The 17,933-nt window shown below is 40.6% G+C and overlaps 2 protein-coding genes across 3 annotated transcripts in view; both read left to right on the plus strand.

The window, feature by feature from the left end:
• The window catches only part of kdm3b (lysine (K)-specific demethylase 3B), a 24,342-nt gene extending 8,831 nt beyond the window's left edge, over nt 1–15,511 (plus strand). The window contains exons 2-25 of one of the 2 annotated variants that reach the window (XM_024282843.2): nt 221–385; nt 1,404–1,517; nt 1,658–1,763; nt 2,699–2,820; nt 3,345–3,404; nt 3,666–4,358; nt 4,433–5,597; nt 5,674–5,890; nt 5,968–6,182; nt 6,307–6,459; nt 6,988–7,095; nt 7,173–7,300; nt 7,380–7,668; nt 7,763–8,016; nt 8,189–8,461; nt 8,543–8,714; nt 8,802–8,892; nt 8,981–9,111; nt 9,221–9,340; nt 9,639–9,662; nt 12,055–12,194; nt 12,333–12,509; nt 13,253–13,387; nt 14,562–15,511. In XM_024282843.2, the coding sequence (XP_024138611.1) occupies nt 221–385; nt 1,404–1,517; nt 1,658–1,763; nt 2,699–2,820; nt 3,345–3,404; nt 3,666–4,358; nt 4,433–5,597; nt 5,674–5,890; nt 5,968–6,182; nt 6,307–6,459; nt 6,988–7,095; nt 7,173–7,300; nt 7,380–7,668; nt 7,763–8,016; nt 8,189–8,461; nt 8,543–8,714; nt 8,802–8,892; nt 8,981–9,111; nt 9,221–9,340; nt 9,639–9,662; nt 12,055–12,194; nt 12,333–12,509; nt 13,253–13,387; nt 14,562–14,642 (5,133 nt within the window). In that variant the 3' untranslated portion in view covers nt 14,643–15,511. The remainder of the gene's footprint in view (nt 1–220; nt 386–1,403; nt 1,518–1,657; nt 1,764–2,698; nt 2,821–3,344; nt 3,405–3,665; nt 4,359–4,432; nt 5,598–5,673; nt 5,891–5,967; nt 6,183–6,306; nt 6,460–6,987; nt 7,096–7,172; nt 7,301–7,379; nt 7,669–7,762; nt 8,017–8,188; nt 8,462–8,542; nt 8,715–8,801; nt 8,893–8,980; nt 9,112–9,220; nt 9,341–9,638; nt 9,663–12,054; nt 12,195–12,332; nt 12,510–13,252; nt 13,388–14,561) is intronic. The other variant, XM_024282844.2, reaches the window with a different exon arrangement.
• Nucleotides 15,512–16,542: 1,031 nt separating this feature from the next.
• Nucleotides 16,543–17,933, plus strand: part of reep2 (receptor accessory protein 2) — a 10,133-nt gene continuing 8,742 nt past the window's right edge. The window contains exon 1 of the mRNA XM_024283914.2: nt 16,543–17,037. Coding sequence (XP_024139682.1) covers nt 17,006–17,037 — 32 coding nt within the window. The 5' untranslated portion in view covers nt 16,543–17,005. The remainder of the gene's footprint in view (nt 17,038–17,933) is intronic.

Genomic DNA, 17,933 nt, shown 5'->3' on the forward strand with positions numbered 1-17,933 from the left:
TGGAGTATATCATCTTAAATAATAAGAGGATACACTTTCTTTACTCTGCCAACCCCAAATATTGTGTGTTATTATTCAATTCTTTGTTTTCTAAAGTTCTGCTCTTTTTAATGAAGTTTATCGTTCTTTAAATCAAGTTAATTTGACGTTTCCTCAGCTGTCTGACTGCATTTGTGTTTCTGCTTCAGGCCTAAACTCGTGTTGTGTTTGTGACCTGCAGGTGTTTGTGGAGTTTGAGAATGCATCGCAGCAGTGCTCCTGGGTGCAGGTGTATGACGAGGGGGTGAAGGCCGTGCTGGTCGAGCACTCCATCGTTTGGGTTAATCGGAATGACGGTAATGCAACAGCTGGAATTCCCATGTCCGTCACAGCCTGTCCGGCTTTGGTAAGTGATGCTTGCTTTGCATTTGGGTTTACATGATTAGATCAGTTTCAGTTTGTCTAGAAAGCACCGATTTATAACTTGGCTTGTGTTAAAGCACTGAGCAAAAGACAAAAACCTCCAAACCAAGCTTTATTATTTATGATTTTTGTAATCCAGTTCTTTTCAGGTAATTTCACTAAGACCTGATTATCCTAATTGTTTAAAATAACCTATGTAAGTGCTCAGTGGAAGGCAAAAATTCTCTGACTGAGCATAGGGGATAGCGGAGCAGAAAACAGCCTCTAAATGGATCACAAAATCGCTGGAAACTATAGTTTTTTAGTAACTACCAGGAAACATGTGAGCACAAAGTCACCAAACACGTTAGTGCCTGCAGTGATGACAGAACAAAAGCCAATACTAGTTAATACCTACAGCAGTGAAAAAATAAAAGTACACTAGCATAAAAATGACATTAACATCTGTTATGAGTCAATACCAATATGTTAGTAGTACCTCCAAAAGCAAGAGAAGAGAACGAAGATTTACAACTGGAATAATTGTTGGAACTAAAGATTTACATAAAGAACTGCAAATATGAGAAGGCAGAAAATAAACCAGGGATAAAAATACGTGATTGTAATAATGAAATAAACATTTGTTGTTAAGGAGAGGGGAATGGTTTACATCGAAGGAGATGTGGAGAAACACTTAATGCACCCAAATGACCTAGATTAACTTTAGTGATTCGTGTCTGCCTCTTGAACTCAAATATGGAGCTCATTCCACAAAAGCCTCCATACCCTTTTCTAGTTTTGGAATTCCTAAAGCTATGTTCACACCAGTTGCGATATGCACGGCGGCTGGGGCATCCAGTTTCAATGTCAAGTCAATCTACAGACACAATGGTGGGGTGGGGTGAGGGGCGTGTGTAGTAAAAGCGGATGAGGGGTTCATAACATGATGCTTTAGCAGCAGCGTGTTTCAAGCTTTTAGAAAATGCTGAAATCTTGTTTTTAGCAGGAACTTTTTTTTTCAGGTTTTTCATTCACTCCTGGATAGAGTGGGTTTGGGATCCCTAGTTCCTGTTGAGTATTTCGGGAGCAAGAATTTTGAGTTTCTTCCGGAAAACACGACTGTCCAGAGGTTTGAGGTTTGTAGATTTGTGTTCAACTCTAAACATTCCATGAAACCCAATAAACCTACTTTTAAAGAACACAAACTTTTATAATAGCACAAATGTTTTCTTTTTAATTGTTATTACTCTTCTGAAATGTGTGCGTCTTTGTTCAGGTTGATAAAGATCTGAGACACCCTCTGCTGCTGGAGCGTCCTGCTCTGCAGGCAGCAGTTTCCAGCTGGCGCACCAACTTTGAGCTCCAGGATATCTTCAGAAAGGGTGAGACAATTATATCAATTAACAAAATGAATAATGTATTATAAGAAAAAATCTAAAACTCTTTTTTTTTTATTTTAAAAGGTTTAACCTCTTGTCCAACAAACTCTCCTATCTTCCTGGATGAATGAGTGTTCACAGAGAAATTAATGTTGGTGTAAAAATAACTGGAAAAACCTGTTAAAACGTTCAAGTGGAGTTCTGTTAAAATAATAAATCTAGTTCAATCCTTGTCAATATTTAGTCAGTATGCTGTATGATGTTGAGTGTTCCCTTGTTTATGACAAAGGCTACATTCTAAAAAGAACCCACGATAGGTGAAATCTACACAGTAGGATTACAGATATTTTAAAGCTGTAAACCCGTCATTATACACTTCATACACCTTTCTCAGACAGATGTGAATATCTTATTTCTCAAAGTTCAAAAATGTACCGGTATAGAAAAATCAGTCCAGTATTAGAGAATGAAAACAAAGATCTGATCGGGATGAAGATTTATGAACACATTCTGTACAGGAGATTTATTGGTTATGGTCCTCAACCAATCAGGACGCAGAACATTGTGCGATGTGCTATTAAAAAAAAAAAAAAACATACAAATTTACACTGAATCAGCAAAACAGCAAATCCTGAAAGGTGAGCTGCGATACAGCCAGGAAACACTGTACAAATTAGTTATTTACCTTTTTCAACTTCATAAAGTTTCCTTTGTCTTTGGATATTTAGTTGTTCTTTGGGTTCTGTTTTAAGCTTAGACTTTCTCGAGTGTTTTGTCTACTGACTGCTTCCTCATCATTTATTCACATTGGCTATTTGTAGAAAAGTGAAAATAATCTAAAGCTTGTTTTTGTGTACTGGACTTTGCTGTTTAATTTGTGTTTAATTTAAACTTTGCTGCCATCAAACTCAGCCTTTCTTAATGTGTTTTTTTTTCAGGGACGTACAGCATTAAAGGCCGCAGGGTTCGCGTGTATCAGCCGGAGTTTGAAGGCTGGGCCTCTGGACTAGTGTCACAGCATGACCCTGCTTCACATATTATGACAATTTCTTTGGAGGAGGTACGTTTATGCTTTCTTAAAAATAATAAAGAAAAAAAAACTGAAAATAGAACATACGAGTGTGAGGAATAATCAATTCAGCGAGATATCACAATATTTTGTTTGGTGATACTTGTATCGATGATATTTTATAATTATTTATGATCATTCTTCAGCTTCTTACTTCTGCTTTCCACTGAAACTTCCGACCACTAGTTGGCAGCATAGCACACTGAGCCTCTTTGAACAGCTTTACAGCGAGAACAAAACAACAAAATCTCGCGAGGTTCAGCTTGTGTTAAATGTTCAGACAGCCTCATGTTTTTGGTTCTCATGAGACATGTACTACTTAACTTTTAATAGGGACGGGTACCAAAAAGTGAAACATTATTCTAGTACAGTCTTGGAATAAATTGTGATACATATTGACATGTCAGTCCAGAGACATGTAGGGATATATATCGTATCGCCAGACTCTTGCCAAAACACACCCCTAATAAAACATGCAAGGAATCTGTTTAATTTTGTATTTTCTTTTTTTGTAGAAAAACAGCCATGAGGTGGTGGACCCCCGTGTGATACACGTCATGCTTATAGAAGAAGAGGTAAGTTTAAATTAAAAATAAAACCTAGAGTAAAAAAAAGAAAAAAGAAACTCACATTTTTATTGTGATTATTTAATGTGTTTTGTTTCCTGGAAGGAAACAAAAGTCCTGACTGGAAAAAGAGTCAAATGTTGTAAAGCATATTAGAAATAACAAAATCTACTATTAAAGTAAATAAAAAGCTAAGCCACATTCACAAGACTGACTCAGTCGTTGATCAAGTAAAAATAAAAGTGTTTCTTCCTCATTATTCTTCTTCAGCTTGGTAAGAACGGGCAACGGAGGAAGGAGAGTGAAACAGTAAAAGGAGATGGCGGGCGGAGACGGAGAACTCCCTCAGAGGGTGAGGATGACTTGAACTTGAAGCGATTTAAAGGAGCGGGGGAGTTTGAAACGGACGCACAGAACTGCGAGGACTCCAGAAAACCCCCAGTGGACGGGATGGGGATCTGGGCCGCAGACGGCGCCGAAAAAGCCAACAAAGCGATCAAGAACGGAAGCCCCCCAGAAGGAACCTCTCCTCAGGGCAGAGTGTCGTCCCCAAACGCCTCACTCCAGACCAACCAGCCCAACACTACTCCTCGCAGTCTGGCTCACGTCAAAGAAAATGGTCGCTCGCTCCCCGTGCAGGGCGCGGCCGACTCCTCCACCCCGGTTACTCCCACCCCCACTCCTCCTCCCCTGAAACCAGCTCCCTCTGCTTTCTCTGCTGCATCTTTTCCCTCACTTGGCCAGATGCCAATCCTGGTCCCTGGAGCTCCAGCTCCGAAAGCGTCTCCCTCCCAGCAAGCAGAGCAGGAGGACGCCTGTCAGACAGCGTACTCTAAAAGTGCAGCTCTCGTTTCTCCAGGACCTGTCACTATTTCCTGGTCACAGGACAGTGTTCCCAGTGTGGCACTTTCTTCATCTGTGGGCTTTAATCCTAAAGCCACCGCCTGGGGAGCCTTAAATGAGGTGAGAACATCCTCAACGTCTGTCATCAAAAACACTTGATTTGCTATCAACATAACAATTTTCCTTTCTTTCAGGGATCCAAAACCCCGTATAACTTCAGTTTTCCACAAGCTGTACCCACTACTCCTCCTGTGTTTGGAGATGTCCCCTCTCAGACCAATGGAGCTCCCACCACCACCACCACCTCCACCGTCACCAACGACACTCCCAGGTCCTTCGGCTTCGGCTTCAGTGGTCCTAGTAAAGATGCTCTGACTAAACAAGACAAGAATCTGTTTTTTCAGTGCATGACCCAAACCCCTGGCAACAGCTCAAGCATAACTCCGGCTCAACCTAAGGACACAAATTACTTCACTTCAGTGTCTGAGAGTCTGGGTAAAGATCCCCCCAACCTCTTCAATGCTGCAGCTTCACCTGAGGGACTGAAAAAGCCTGAGCAGACCAAAGTGCCTGAGGTGCATCCAGCAGGAAATGGTGTCTTCAACAAGTCATCAGTCTTCCAGGGAGGCTCTGCGGGAGGGCGGACTCCTGGCCCAAGTGTTGGAGGTCAGGGCGGTGCAAGTGGAGCCCAAAGTGCTATTAAGAAAAATAATAATAATGGAACATCCTTAGGGGGCTTAGTGCTACAGTCTAATTTTAAATCCACGGACTGCCATCAGAATATATTCCTCCAGCCCTCCAAAGAGTCTGCTAATCCATTTCTGGCATATGGGGATAAGAGCCCTCACACTTCTTTTGCTGGCCTCTCTGAGCCTAAGCCTTTAGGTGTGGCCTTGGACAGTAAGCCTAACCTGTTCACTATGGCAGAACCCCCGAAGGGGATCCTTTCATCATCTTTCCCGGCATTGTCTTCTGCTGCTTCAGTCAGCTCTTCCTCCTCAGCAGCCTCTTTTCAGACATCACTGAGTGAAGGGATGGTAGCAAAAGAGGATGAAAGGGCTGGGGAGTTGCCAAGCGGGCCTTTGTTCGGAAGTACCGAGTCTGGTGACATGGAAGACGTGCCCGCAGTTTTTGATCCGAACCAGAAGTTTTCTTTGGAAGAGAGAGGTCAGTCATCTAAACGCGACTCGGACTCCAGCAGCAACAGTGACATTTCAGACCTCAGCGAGAACGAGGACGGCCTCGAAAGAGGCGACGTTCCCGGAGGACTCGGTCATCCTGGAAAGGATGGAAGCATTCTGCAGAAGAGCAAAATCCAAGGAGCCGCCAAGAGTCGCCCTCGCAACAAACCGTTCAAAGGTAACGCCGCCTTTTCGTCAACAACGTTATGAAAGCATAACTTTGTTCATAGACTAACATCAGGCATCTCCTTTAGTGGGCCAGTCTATTCTAAAAGACCAGAGCAAGGTGCGCCGCCTGAAGCAGTCTGGGGAGTCATTTCTCCAAGATGGCTCCTGCATCAGCGTGGCTCCACATTTGCACAAGTGCCGCGAATGCCGACTGGAGCGTTACCGTAAATATCGGACCACAGACGACGACAGCGAGGACGACGACGACCCAAATGTCGCCTGCCGTTTCTTCCACTTTAGAAGGTAACGTCGCTTTTAAAAATGTTTATTATTGAGTGTTCGTAGCTTTATAAACATGGCCGTTCTTTTGTGGCGATCAGGTTGGCTTTCACTCGTAAAGGCGTGCTGCGGGTGGAGGGCTTCTTAAGCCCTCAGCAAAGCGACGCCATGGCGATGGGTTTGTGGTTGCCTGCGCCAACTGTTCAAGAAGGGCTCGACCTGGACACTTCCAAGTACATTCTTGCCAACGTGGGAGATCAATTCTGTCAGTTGGTCATGTCTGAGAAAGAGGCGATGATGATGGTGGAGCCTCACCGTGAGTTTAAACACCTTCTCACAAATACCAACCCTCTTTTTTTTCCATTCAGTAATTTGTCTTGTATTTCACTCTTCCTGTGAGAATCGTTTCTTATAAGTTTTATTTTCCCGTCCTCCCTCAGAGAAAGTGGCGTGGAAGCGTGCGGTGCGAGGCGTCAGAGAAATGTGTGACGTTTGCGAAACCACGCTGTTCAACATCCACTGGGTGTGTCGCAAATGTGGCTTCGGCGTGTGTTTGGACTGCTACCGACTCCGCAGGAACAGACCAAGGGAAGGTAAGCTGTCATCCATCACTTCATACCAAAACTACTTTAATCACACCATAGGTTAGAGAGATCTTTATAAAATAATCTGTTTTTGGAGCTTGATAGGAACAATTTACTTCAGTAAACTGCAGGTTTGAGGCTCAAAATTGATCCGAGTTCTACAGTTCTTGAGATAATTTACATAAAAACTATTAATGTTTGAGTCAAATGCTTTAATAATTAGTACATGTAATAATGCATGAATCAATTTATGTGGCAACTGGATCTGCTTTATTTTTGAACAACAGTAGATTTACCATTTTTAATCTCAAGTTCTGGGTATTAATACTCTTACATATCCTTCCTTTGAATTTTTGTTCGTTAAATATTCATAACTTTGTCTTTAAATACAGTGTTCTCTTGCTTTTATGTTTTTAGTTTCCATTAAAATTGTAATTTGTAATTTTGTTTTGTACCCTCTTCAGTCTCAACTAACTTGACTGTTATCTAAGCTTATCCTGGTGAAAAATCTACATCTCACTGTTAATTTTCCGTCAGACTTGGATGAAGGTCCAGAGGACGAAGTTTTCTCTTGGTTAAAGTGTGCCAAAGGTCAACCGCACGAGCCACAAAACCTTATGCCTACACAAATTATACCTGGGACGGGTAAGATGAGTCCTGAAGTTTGACGTTAGCAGTGTGTTCTCACATGGATGCAACTTTGAGTTTTTTGCCTTTTTCAGCTCTGTACAACATAGGTGATATGGTACACGCTGCCAGAGGCAAATGGGGTATTAAAGCCAACTGTCCCTGCACCAGTCGACACACAAAGCCTTTAGTGCGCCCTACTGCCCCCAACGGGTTTTCACAGGTACTGCGTTGTCACCTTAGTGCTTCTGTTTTGTTGTTTTTTTGTTGAACTTTCTTTATTTTTGTGCTCGTCTCATCAGTCTTCAACAAGCGGTGTGGGTGGCCTTCCTTCGTCAACCTCTGTAACTCCTAAACCGGAGGGAGAAACGTTAGTAATCAAAACAGAAGCTATACAGATAGCTATGCCTTCAGATACTGGGGGTGGGGAAGTGGTGGGGAGCACCAGCACCTCCTCCACTGCCGTGTCTTCACCCTGTAACGTCCCCCAGACTCCCGTCAAAGACGCCCGCTCATCGGGAGAGGGCAACAGCTCTGCTCTTCACTGGCTGGCAGACTTGGCCACGCAGAAAGCCAAGGATGACACCAAGGGTAAGTATGAAATCACGACTGCTGAGTCAGGGTTTTTGTCAGAGTGTAAGGCGAGACCAGAGTTAGTCATCCATTTCTTGCTGTCCCCTTCCAGAGTCTGGTTCACTTCGCTCCATGATGAATCGAGAAAGTCGACCACCGTTCGGCCTGGACTCTCTGGGTGCTCTGTCAAAGCCTTCTGTTTCCAGTCCTAAGCTCTTTAACAGTTTGTTACTGGGCCCCAGTATGGCCCAGTCTAAACCAGAGGGGTCCAGTCTCCGAGACTTGCTCAACTCTGGGCCAGGCAAACTCCCCCAAGGTCCTGGAGAGAGTGGAGTCCCATTCCCCTCTGTTTTCACATCAGCAAGTGTACGTTTGCTCTTTTCCTATATCTACTCACATCTAGAGCTGGAAGTTGGCCAACAAGAACATTTTCTTTTACCAGCTTCTTTGCTTATAGTTAACTGAATTATTTAAAAAGTAATGTTGAAATGAATAAAAACACTTCCCAACCATCTAACTTGAAGCTTATTTTTTTTAGAGCGACAAGCTGAAGAGCAGCCTCCCAAACTTCCTGGATCACATCATCGCCTCGGTGGTGGAGACCAAAAAGGCAGAGGGCCGTCGCTCCGGGGCCCCTGAAGGGGGAGATCTGGGTGTGATGGGGGCTCGTAAAGATGGAGTAATGGGTCTCAGTGTTCTGGAACCACACACCTCCCACTCCTGGCTCTGTGACGGCCGACTCCTTTGCCTACAAGACCCGAGCAACAGCAACAACTGGAAGATTTTCAGGGAGTGCTGGAAGCAGGGACAGGTAAGCATTAGGAGAGTGGAAAAAATAAAAACAAACAAAGGCAGGAGCGGCTCACAGAGTCATCTCTTTTTCTGTTTTTAGCCCGTGTTGGTGTCGGGGATTCATAGACGCCTAAAATCAGAGTTGTGGCGACCTGAAGCCTTCAGCGAGGAGTTCGGAGATCAAGATGTGGACTTGGTGAATTGTAGGAATTGTGCGATTATTTCCGACGTGAAAGTTCGGGACTTCTGGGATGGCTTTGAGATGATCGCTAGTGAGTAAACATTTTCTGCAATATAATAAAAGAAATATTGCTTTCAAAATAAATTACTATTAAATTATTATTTTTTTGTGAACGCAGAGCGACTACAAGATAGCGATGGGCGACCCATGGTGTTGAAGTTAAAGGACTGGCCCCCCGGGGAGGATTTTAGGGATATGATGCCCACCAGGTTAGGAGCGAACGATCTCATGTCCATTGAAAGGAATCTTAAATGCAGGAGCATCTTTTGTGAACGAGTTCTTTCTTATCGTTCTCAGATTTGATGATTTAATGGAAAATCTTCCCTTACCCGAGTACACCAAAAGAGACGGTCGTCTGAACCTGGCAGCTCGATTGCCCAACTTCTTTGTGCGCCCTGATTTGGGGCCAAAGATGTACAATGCCTACGGTAAGAGGGACAGCTTTTGTTGTGTCCATCCCACCAATGGATGGAAGATTTATATGTAAAGCTTTAATTTACACCAACTTCATTGCTCCTTTTTTATTCTATCATTCAGGCTTAACCTCAACTGAAGACAGGAAAGTGGGAACCACTAACCTCCATTTGGACGTGTCTGATGCTGTTAACGTCATGGTTTATGTTGGCGTCCCTCACGGAGAAGATAACCACGAAGACGGTTAGTGGACATTCTCCTGTTACATTTTTTTTTGTTTTGTTTGTTTTTTTTCTGTTTTAATGAAGACAAATCTGCTTTTTAAAGCAGTTACAATTTTGAACAATATTTTAATTTCATTCTGGACCTTTTTCTGTAGAAGAAAATCCAAAATGAATTGGTAGATTTTCCAAAATGGAAATTAAAAAAACACCTGGTCAGACTCTTTGAGCTCCAGGCTTCATGTGCTTGGAAAGTACACTGGAGAGACCCTCCAGTGGGTCTCACTCATTTACAATGTGGAAACATTTCTCCTTCACAGAGGCAGAAATCTCTGGACGTAAAGGTCTGTAGCCTTTCAGTTGTTTTCTTCTTGAATAGCATGCCCTTCTTCTTGACTAACACTCCTTTTCACTTCTGTGAGTCATACTTCTGTTATTCTCTGAGCGTCGGGGTCAGAGCACTGAGACCCATCGTCCCACGGGTTGTACTGTTGTATGCTTTTAACATTTGTTTAGATTTTTTTTTAATTGTAGATTTATTACATTTGGTCAGTTTTAAGTGACCAACCTTTGGGCTTTATTTCCCCTGTTGGTTTCAGGGTTGCTTTTTTACAGTTTAAACAGCAGTGACTGTGACTTCCTGTTTACTTTGGGTACACAGTGCTCTGGCCGTTGGGACTATGGCAGAAAAGTTTGAATAAATGGGATTTGCGGTAGTCGTATTTGCTCTCCTGTTGGCTTCTTTTCATAAATCAAGTGGCTCTTATACACAGACGCACCCAGAAGAGGTATAGAGTTATTTTGAATTTACATAAAACCTCAACTACTTCTCTGAATTTCAATTTCAATAATTCTATTATTAATGTTAATAAATAAATGGTTTTGAACATCAGTTTTTTCATTTTAGAATACATTTTAGCACTGGCATATGATAGAAACATTTTCTATATTGAATGCCTTTTTGTTATAGTTTGATACAAATGGGTAAACCTCATTTTTTAATATGATTTATTTATTTTTTGCCCCCTTTTACATCTTTCACCCGTTTTGCTCATTGATGTACATTACTGAGTAAACACAGAACCTTAATGACATGGAACTGATTTCAATCCACTTTGTTTATTCAGCAGTAAATGACACATGTTCACTTTTTGTATTACAGGTTTAACAAAGTTAAATTTATAAATTATTTATGAGTTTGATGCTGCAACAAAATCAAATGATCAATTCAATTTAACACGCATCTTCATCGACATGTAAACTTGTAATAATGATGCTAAAAGTCAGAGTAAAGATTAAAAAAAATGTTTCAATCAAATGAAGTATAATACGTTTGAGCTTAAAGTTTTTAAAGCAAAGAAAAACAGCTTTTAAAACTTTAAAGTACACATGCACATGATACGTTCAGCTGAGCCCTCACCATCCTCGGTGCTCCGTGTTCAGCTCTACACTTTGACCTGCAGAGAAAAATAGGTCTGAAGACGCTGGTGACTTCAAACAAATATTTGCAAATATTTGCTTTGCAGTAAAGCAAATTTTATGTATACCATCGCACTACCTAAAGTGTTACCTTAAACTCTGTGAGAAAATGAGATAACATAAAAGCAGTTAGGCTTGGGTGAATGCATATTCTTCCTGCGTTTGTACTGAAACAGAAGTTTTCTCATGTCTAACTACAGTTAAAGCCACATTCTCCTGAATGTTACTCGCCATCACACTTGGATGGAGATGTTTTAAAAGCTTACTTTTATATGTATGTCACAAGACTGCATCTATAGTTCTGTTCCAACCAAATATTTGATTTAACTTAATTATGTTTGCTGAAAAATAACATATGAAGGTGCTTTAATTTCTGTTGTACTTTGGGTTGAATGTTTAAAATGATATTTCTAGTATGTCAGACTGGTAATATATTATTATGCTTTACTCTGACATGAGCGACACTCTGAAACAGTCCATCATTGAGGACTAAAACTGCTTTTTAGGTTTAGCAGCTCCACATATTCAGCAGTAGGTTGTGTTTGTAGATGTTGTGTCAGTACTTGTGACTTGTGTATTTTGCGATGTCTTATTATTTTTTTGCCTTGGTGGTTCTCAACTGGTCTGTTAATGTTGCTTTATTAATATGAAAACGTTTGACAAGAAGAAATCATATAAACACTGAGGCTTTCATCAGGACAAAAATCCTCATCAGTTAAAGATTTTTTTTGGATGGAAAAATGGCGAATGAATTGACTTCAGTCAGTCGGAAGCAGAAGGACGCTGTTTTCTCCCTCTGTCTGGTTCTCGTATACCAATGATTCAGGTGCAGCAGCAGGAAGTGCTGCTTCAGGTTAACCTGATGTGTGTGACTGCTCTTATTGACGGGAATCGGTCCATTCACAAGTGCCAACATTGTATGTACAACAAACGTACTTAAACATGCTTTGTATTGCTGTTAGAACAGCTCTGCTGCAGACATTTAAGGAAAATATTCTTAGATCAAATCTTGCCTTCCATTAGAGGTTTTAACCACCAGTTGAGAACTACAGCTGTGTACCATTACTCTCAGTTGGTTGAATAAACATCAGTTTGTTTATGAGTTACACAAAACCAAGCAGAATTGTTTAGATTGTTCTAGAGAATCTGAAATAATCAGAGAGAAAAGAAGAAACTTGAATGTTGTCACTGATGAATGTTTGGTGTCCTATTCCTGTCTGTGTTTTTTTTTTTTTTTTGCTTAATTTGCATCATCAGAGGTCATGACCACCATCGATGAAGGTGACGTGGATGAAATGACGAAGAGGAGGGTTCACGAAGGAAAGGAGAAACCAGGAGCTCTCTGGCACATCTATGCTGCTAAAGACGCTGAGAAGATCAGGGAGCTGCTCCGCAAGGTCAGCAGACACTTTTGTCTGACCTCCTTTCAGGAAAACATAGGAGTGTTTGTGCAGAAGATGATGAATGTCAGAAGTTGACATCAACATTTACTTTCAGTTATCAGTCCATATAAGTCTTTTTTAACCCTTTGTCAGGTGGGAGAAGAGCAAGGCCAAGAGAACCCTCCAGACCACGACCCCATTCACGACCAGAGCTGGTACCTGGACCAGGTGCTCCGCCGCAGGCTCTATGAAGAATATGGCGTCCAAGGCTGGGCCATTGTACAGTTTTTAGGAGATGCTGTATTTATTCCCGCCGGAGCTCCACACCAGGTCAGACACAAGTTTGCACATCTCGTTATATTATTCCAGCTGCAGCATCACAGTAAACTGCCACGACAGCATTACACCCAACAGAGGCCAGAATTATTCGGCTAGAAAGGAGTTCACACACAGTGGAGGCATGGTTTTGGTTCAGCACTACAAGCTCCAAAGAATCAACTGGGAGTTTAAAGGCTAAATCCGCTTGTTTTGTAGCTTTGATTGAGTCGTACATATCAGATGACCACGACTGATGACCAGTGTTTTGGCAAAAAAGCTTATAATTAGCCCAGGATGTGAGTAATTACATCGTGTATGGGTGCAGGCATAGCAGAGGGGAAGTTCTTACACACTCTTCCGACAACGGTAACTGATGGACTTCCTGTGGTTCTGGAAGCTGTGTCACAGTGATGACATGTTGCATCAACAAAGCCAGTAGATTCTTATTCATAGAAGTCGATTCTTTTAAAGCAGTTGGCAAACTTAAAAGTTTGGTGAAACATTTTTAATAATAAATAGATTAACTAAGTCCAGTTTAATTAAGCTTTTACTAAACATGACCTGTAAGCTAAAGGTCAGTTCATAAAAACAACAATGATAAAAATTGATATTTTCACTCATCCAAACCAATTTAGTTTATTATTGCATACATTTTTGTTCTTCGTGTTAAAAATGTTAAAACATAGACATCTACATGCTGTTCTTTTATTAATAAAGTTGCTTTTTTTGTTTTGTGTGCATTCTTGGCCCCCCAGGTACACAACCTGTACAGCTGTATCAAAGTGGCAGAGGACTTTGTGTCTCCCGAACATGTGAGGCACTGTTTCAGACTCACGCAGGAGTTCAGACACCTGTCCACGACTCACACCAACCACGAAGACAAGCTTCAGGTCGGTCCACCTGTTCAAATCAAATCAAATCAAACTTTATTTATAAAAGCGCCTTTCATACTCAAGAGTAACCCAATGTATGTTCCCAATGTATTTTATTGTTAAAATACATACAATTAATACAATTAATGTATTGTATTGTTTTCTAAGGAGAAAACAATTATTTTCTACTGTCAGCCTCACTTTAGATTAGAAAAAGGGAAAAGGAAAACTTAACCTCTTTAATAACAGAATCTTCTTGTCTTTTTTAAGCCACATTTTAAAGCTTTTTAGTACATTTGTGAGTGCTGACCTCTGTATTGTTTCGGTTCATTTAAAGACTAATAGAGGAATGTCTTAGTGTTAACTATAAATACTGTATATGTAATGCAAAAACATGAGGTACTTTGTAAAAAGTACTGCAAAAAATCTTAATTTATATACTATAAATACTATAAAAATCAACATATGGCTCTTGCAAATAAATATTTAAAGAACCAAAACTACAACAGGAGAACCTTAAAAATAACTACTGGCTGTAATATTGGATATACAGTATCTTACTCTTGTTTTTTACTGTCACTTCTTCATCACACTGAAATGCTTCACGAAAGCACCGTTCAGCCAGCTGAACCATTTTAAAACTACTGATTCAACCACCTTTAGCAGTGTTGGAAATAACAGAACTATATTTCCCTAAGCTGTAGATATGGAACATTACGCATTTAGTCTTTGAGGGTTTTTTTTCCCATATGTTAAAAATTTTCAAAAAACGTTGAATTCTTAAAATACCTAAAGAAAAGCACCAAATGTTTGCTTGATTTAAAGCAACTTGTATATGAGATATAATTGCAGAGCACATTTCTAATTATTAAACATAATGTATTTTAAAATTATATATGTAAAAGGTGTATTAATATTCTGATTAAAAAAAAAGTAAAATATCGTCTCTGGTATTGTCTTGTGATATATCGCGATACGTATCGTATCACCAGACTCTTGCCAATACACCCATACTTAAACATCAATATTAATAGCAAAAAATAATGGTGATTAGTTTGCAGAATGTGTCTATTGGGAGTTATTTTCAGAAAGTTACTCCTGCGATGACCGAGGGACCGCTGCACACCTTTGATGTAGCTTTAATATATTAAATCTGTCAAGTTTGTCTCATTCTGCTCTCTCTGTCTCTCAGGTGAAGAACATCATCTACCATGCAGTGAAGGATGCTGTCGGGACGCTGAAGGCCCACGAGTCAAAGCTAGCCCGCCCTTAGCCTTTCCTCCCAATCAGCTAGCGGCTGGAGATGAGTCCACTGTGGAGACACGGCAAACATCACACAGCACAGCGCTGCGCTGCAGCTAGCAGCGTCCCCAGATAGTGTAGGTTCTTTGGAGCAGTGAGAGGCTGGGTGTATCAAGCATTTCATATGGGGGCAAATTAGATGGGGGTGGGGGTTAATCAACACTTGGATGAAGAAAGTCCTTTTATCACTATTACACAGTACGCTCAAACTTGTCTAGTTGTTTTCCAATTTTGTTTTCTTTTTTGATTAACATTGTATTTAAGATCAGTCGGTGTGTTTTGTTGTTTCCATTGTAAATGTGAGATGTGAGAGTAAGGGAGGTGAAAGCTGACGTGCCTTTGGAGCAGAGGTTCAGCTACAAAATAAACAACTGACGAATTCTGAGGTCTGGGCTAACTTTCCTATTATCATGACATGGATGTTATGTTTCTTTAATAGGACCCAGGTCAACCTGCTTTTGTAGATTTTTTTTTTTTTTCCAGTGACGTTTTTAAGCAGCTGAACACTTCTGCCCTCTGCGGCTGACATGATTTTGTGAAGCAGCCAGTCAAGGGAAGCAGACCAAAGTTTTGTATTTTTCGTTTTCTTATTTCTCTGTCAGAGTAAGAAGTCTTTTTTTTCTTTTTATATGAAGCTGCAAGAAAACAGCGAGGGGAGCTTCAGAGAGGGCAGATGAATTGTTTTCGTCTTGTGGGTTCAGTGAACTGCAGACTTCCAACAACATTGTTCAATAATCACATTTGCAGCTGAACAAAACTACTGGCCATTAACATTGTATCAATATATATATTGATCTTAGCAGTCTGTTTGATTTTTCACAATAAAGTTTACAAAAACTACTTTGTTTAATGATTTTATTGTTAGGAAAATAAGTATCTTGAATATTTAAATGTTTAAATTGGAAACTATTTCTTACTCCAACTTTTATTTTGAAGTTCCACTCCGATAATTTTTCTTAGATCTATTGTTTAAGTGTTCATAGTGGTCTTTAATTACAATTATGCCATTTCTAGGCAAAGTTTAAAAAGAAAAAGTGTTGTTTTTGGAGTTGCAGTCCATTAGAAAGTTGCCTCTTAGTTGTGGGTGGGACTGTTGGTGTTAAGCGCCCTCACTACCCATCATACATCTGTTTACATACTCTGCCACTAGCTACAGCTCCCAACATAACATTACCAGTGCAACAAAAATGGCGAGCTTTATCTAGGCTATCCAGGCGTACAGTTAAGCTCAGACGAGGAAAACGAAGACTTATATGAATCTCCTGCAAATTGATTAATTGGAATAGAGCGGAGGAGGGAGCTTGTACCCCTCCCAGCCTATTATGTATATAACTTATACAACGCTTTGAATAAAGAAATACTCACGCTTCATTTTCCTTATGTCCTCCATCATGAGAAAACGCTACAAGAACTTGTTAAAAGCAAGTTTGATCTAAATCAAATCAAACTATTTATAAAAAAAAAAGTGGATTTTAGATAATAGAATTGAATATCTTAAACATTGAACTGCACTATTGTCTACATATAAAACTACTTCTTAACTTTAATTTAAAAAAGTAGTTATGTGCGGTAACTATAGCAATTTGGAATAAAAAAATAATTCTGCCTATGGATAAACTAATGCTGAACATTTTGATTTTTAAATGTTCATATTTGTATACTAATTTCATTACATTGATAACCATTTAGTATATCTTTATTTTTTTATATTAATTGTAAAATGTTTTAGTTATTTGAGCATTCAAAATAGAGTTTTACAAAAAATGCTCTATTTACAGTACTTTTTTTTTTTTGGCGTCTGAAAGTCCACAACCACACCTGGCTCACATAAATGAATGACTCAGCATGGCCACGTGACCACCTGTTTTGCTGATTCATGCAAATAATCGGTTATTTGTCATTTTAGCCATACTGCAGGTTCGCATCATAACATGAATTCTGCTTCACAAAAAATACGGGAAACAAAATCAGTATTTATAATCCCAAGCGGCGTCGATTTAATTTTAGCCCCCTCATTGATAAGTGCGCTCGTGCGAAAAGGGGTGAACGCACGCGCTGCTTTTCCAGTGAGCGTGACATTAAAAGGAGTGTTCGGGCCCTTTAAGATCCCGCCTTTCCAGGAGTGAGGGAGACCTTAGCAGACTGCAGCAGCAGCAGCAGCACCTCCTCCTCCTCCTGTTCCTCGGCTGCCGTTTGTCCACCTGACGCCACAGAGGAGCCGCGGACTGGCAGCAGCCTCCTGGAGGGGGAATGGGGGGCGCCTAGCATCGTCGCAAGCCGCCTACATTTTTCTGAAAGCCGCTATAAAGGGGCCACTGCCGGCTGTCCTGCAAGATGGTATCCTGGATTATTTCGAGGATAGTCGTGTGAGTCTGAGACCCATATTGTTATTATTATTGAACGTTAGCATCCATTCATCGCTGTATATCGAACTAGCTTGGCTGTGTGCCTCCTCGTGCGTCTTGTTTCTGACCTCAAATAACGTGAATTCATCACATCACAGCTGTTTTATTAAAAATAACAATGGTGACCAAAAAAAGAAGAAGCGGTAAACGTATTTGTTTCTGATCAGTGATGATGCAGCACAATCCATCCATGCTAACCGATCAAAGCTAACAGTTGACGCTAATTAATAACATCCGCCTGACACGAGAAGCGCGTCTGATTAAAAAAGACCCGAATCGCCTTTTCTGGGACAACCTGCTTAACATGCAGCCTCACTGCTGACCAGTCAACCCACACAAAAGCTGCCTGCTAACAAACATGGCCTTATGTTGGTGATTTCAACATTTTTAGTTTACTTTGGAATAAATTAAAGCGACATTAGAACACACTTCTTTAGTTTTTATCCAAAATCAGGCAAAAATTGAATTTATATTGGAAAAAATGGAGATTCAGTGATTTTTATGAATGGGTTTCCATAAAAAATAGTAAAGGCCTCTGTCCACCTCCTAATGAAGACCAAACTGGATAACATGGATCAATGAAAGCAGTTGTCTGTGTGGGAGAAATCTTATTGGATTATTCTCCAGTAATCTGCATCTATGTCAAATTTTATGATTTATTTTTGTAATAATAATACAATAAATGTACTGCAACCCAAATTTGGAGATGTGTAATCTCTTTAAGGCAGGGGTCTCAAACTCGCGGCCCGCGGGCCATCTGCGGCCCGCTCGATGATGATTTGCGGCCCCCGTCTTCATATGAAAGATTACTGTTAGTGCGGCCCGCAAGGCTGATATGAATGACAGTTGTTTTGTGC

The sequence above is a fragment of the Oryzias melastigma genome, linkage group LG10 (assembly GCF_002922805.2).
Source record: "Oryzias melastigma strain HK-1 linkage group LG10, ASM292280v2, whole genome shotgun sequence".
Lineage (NCBI taxonomy): Eukaryota > Metazoa > Chordata > Actinopteri > Beloniformes > Adrianichthyidae > Oryzias > Oryzias melastigma.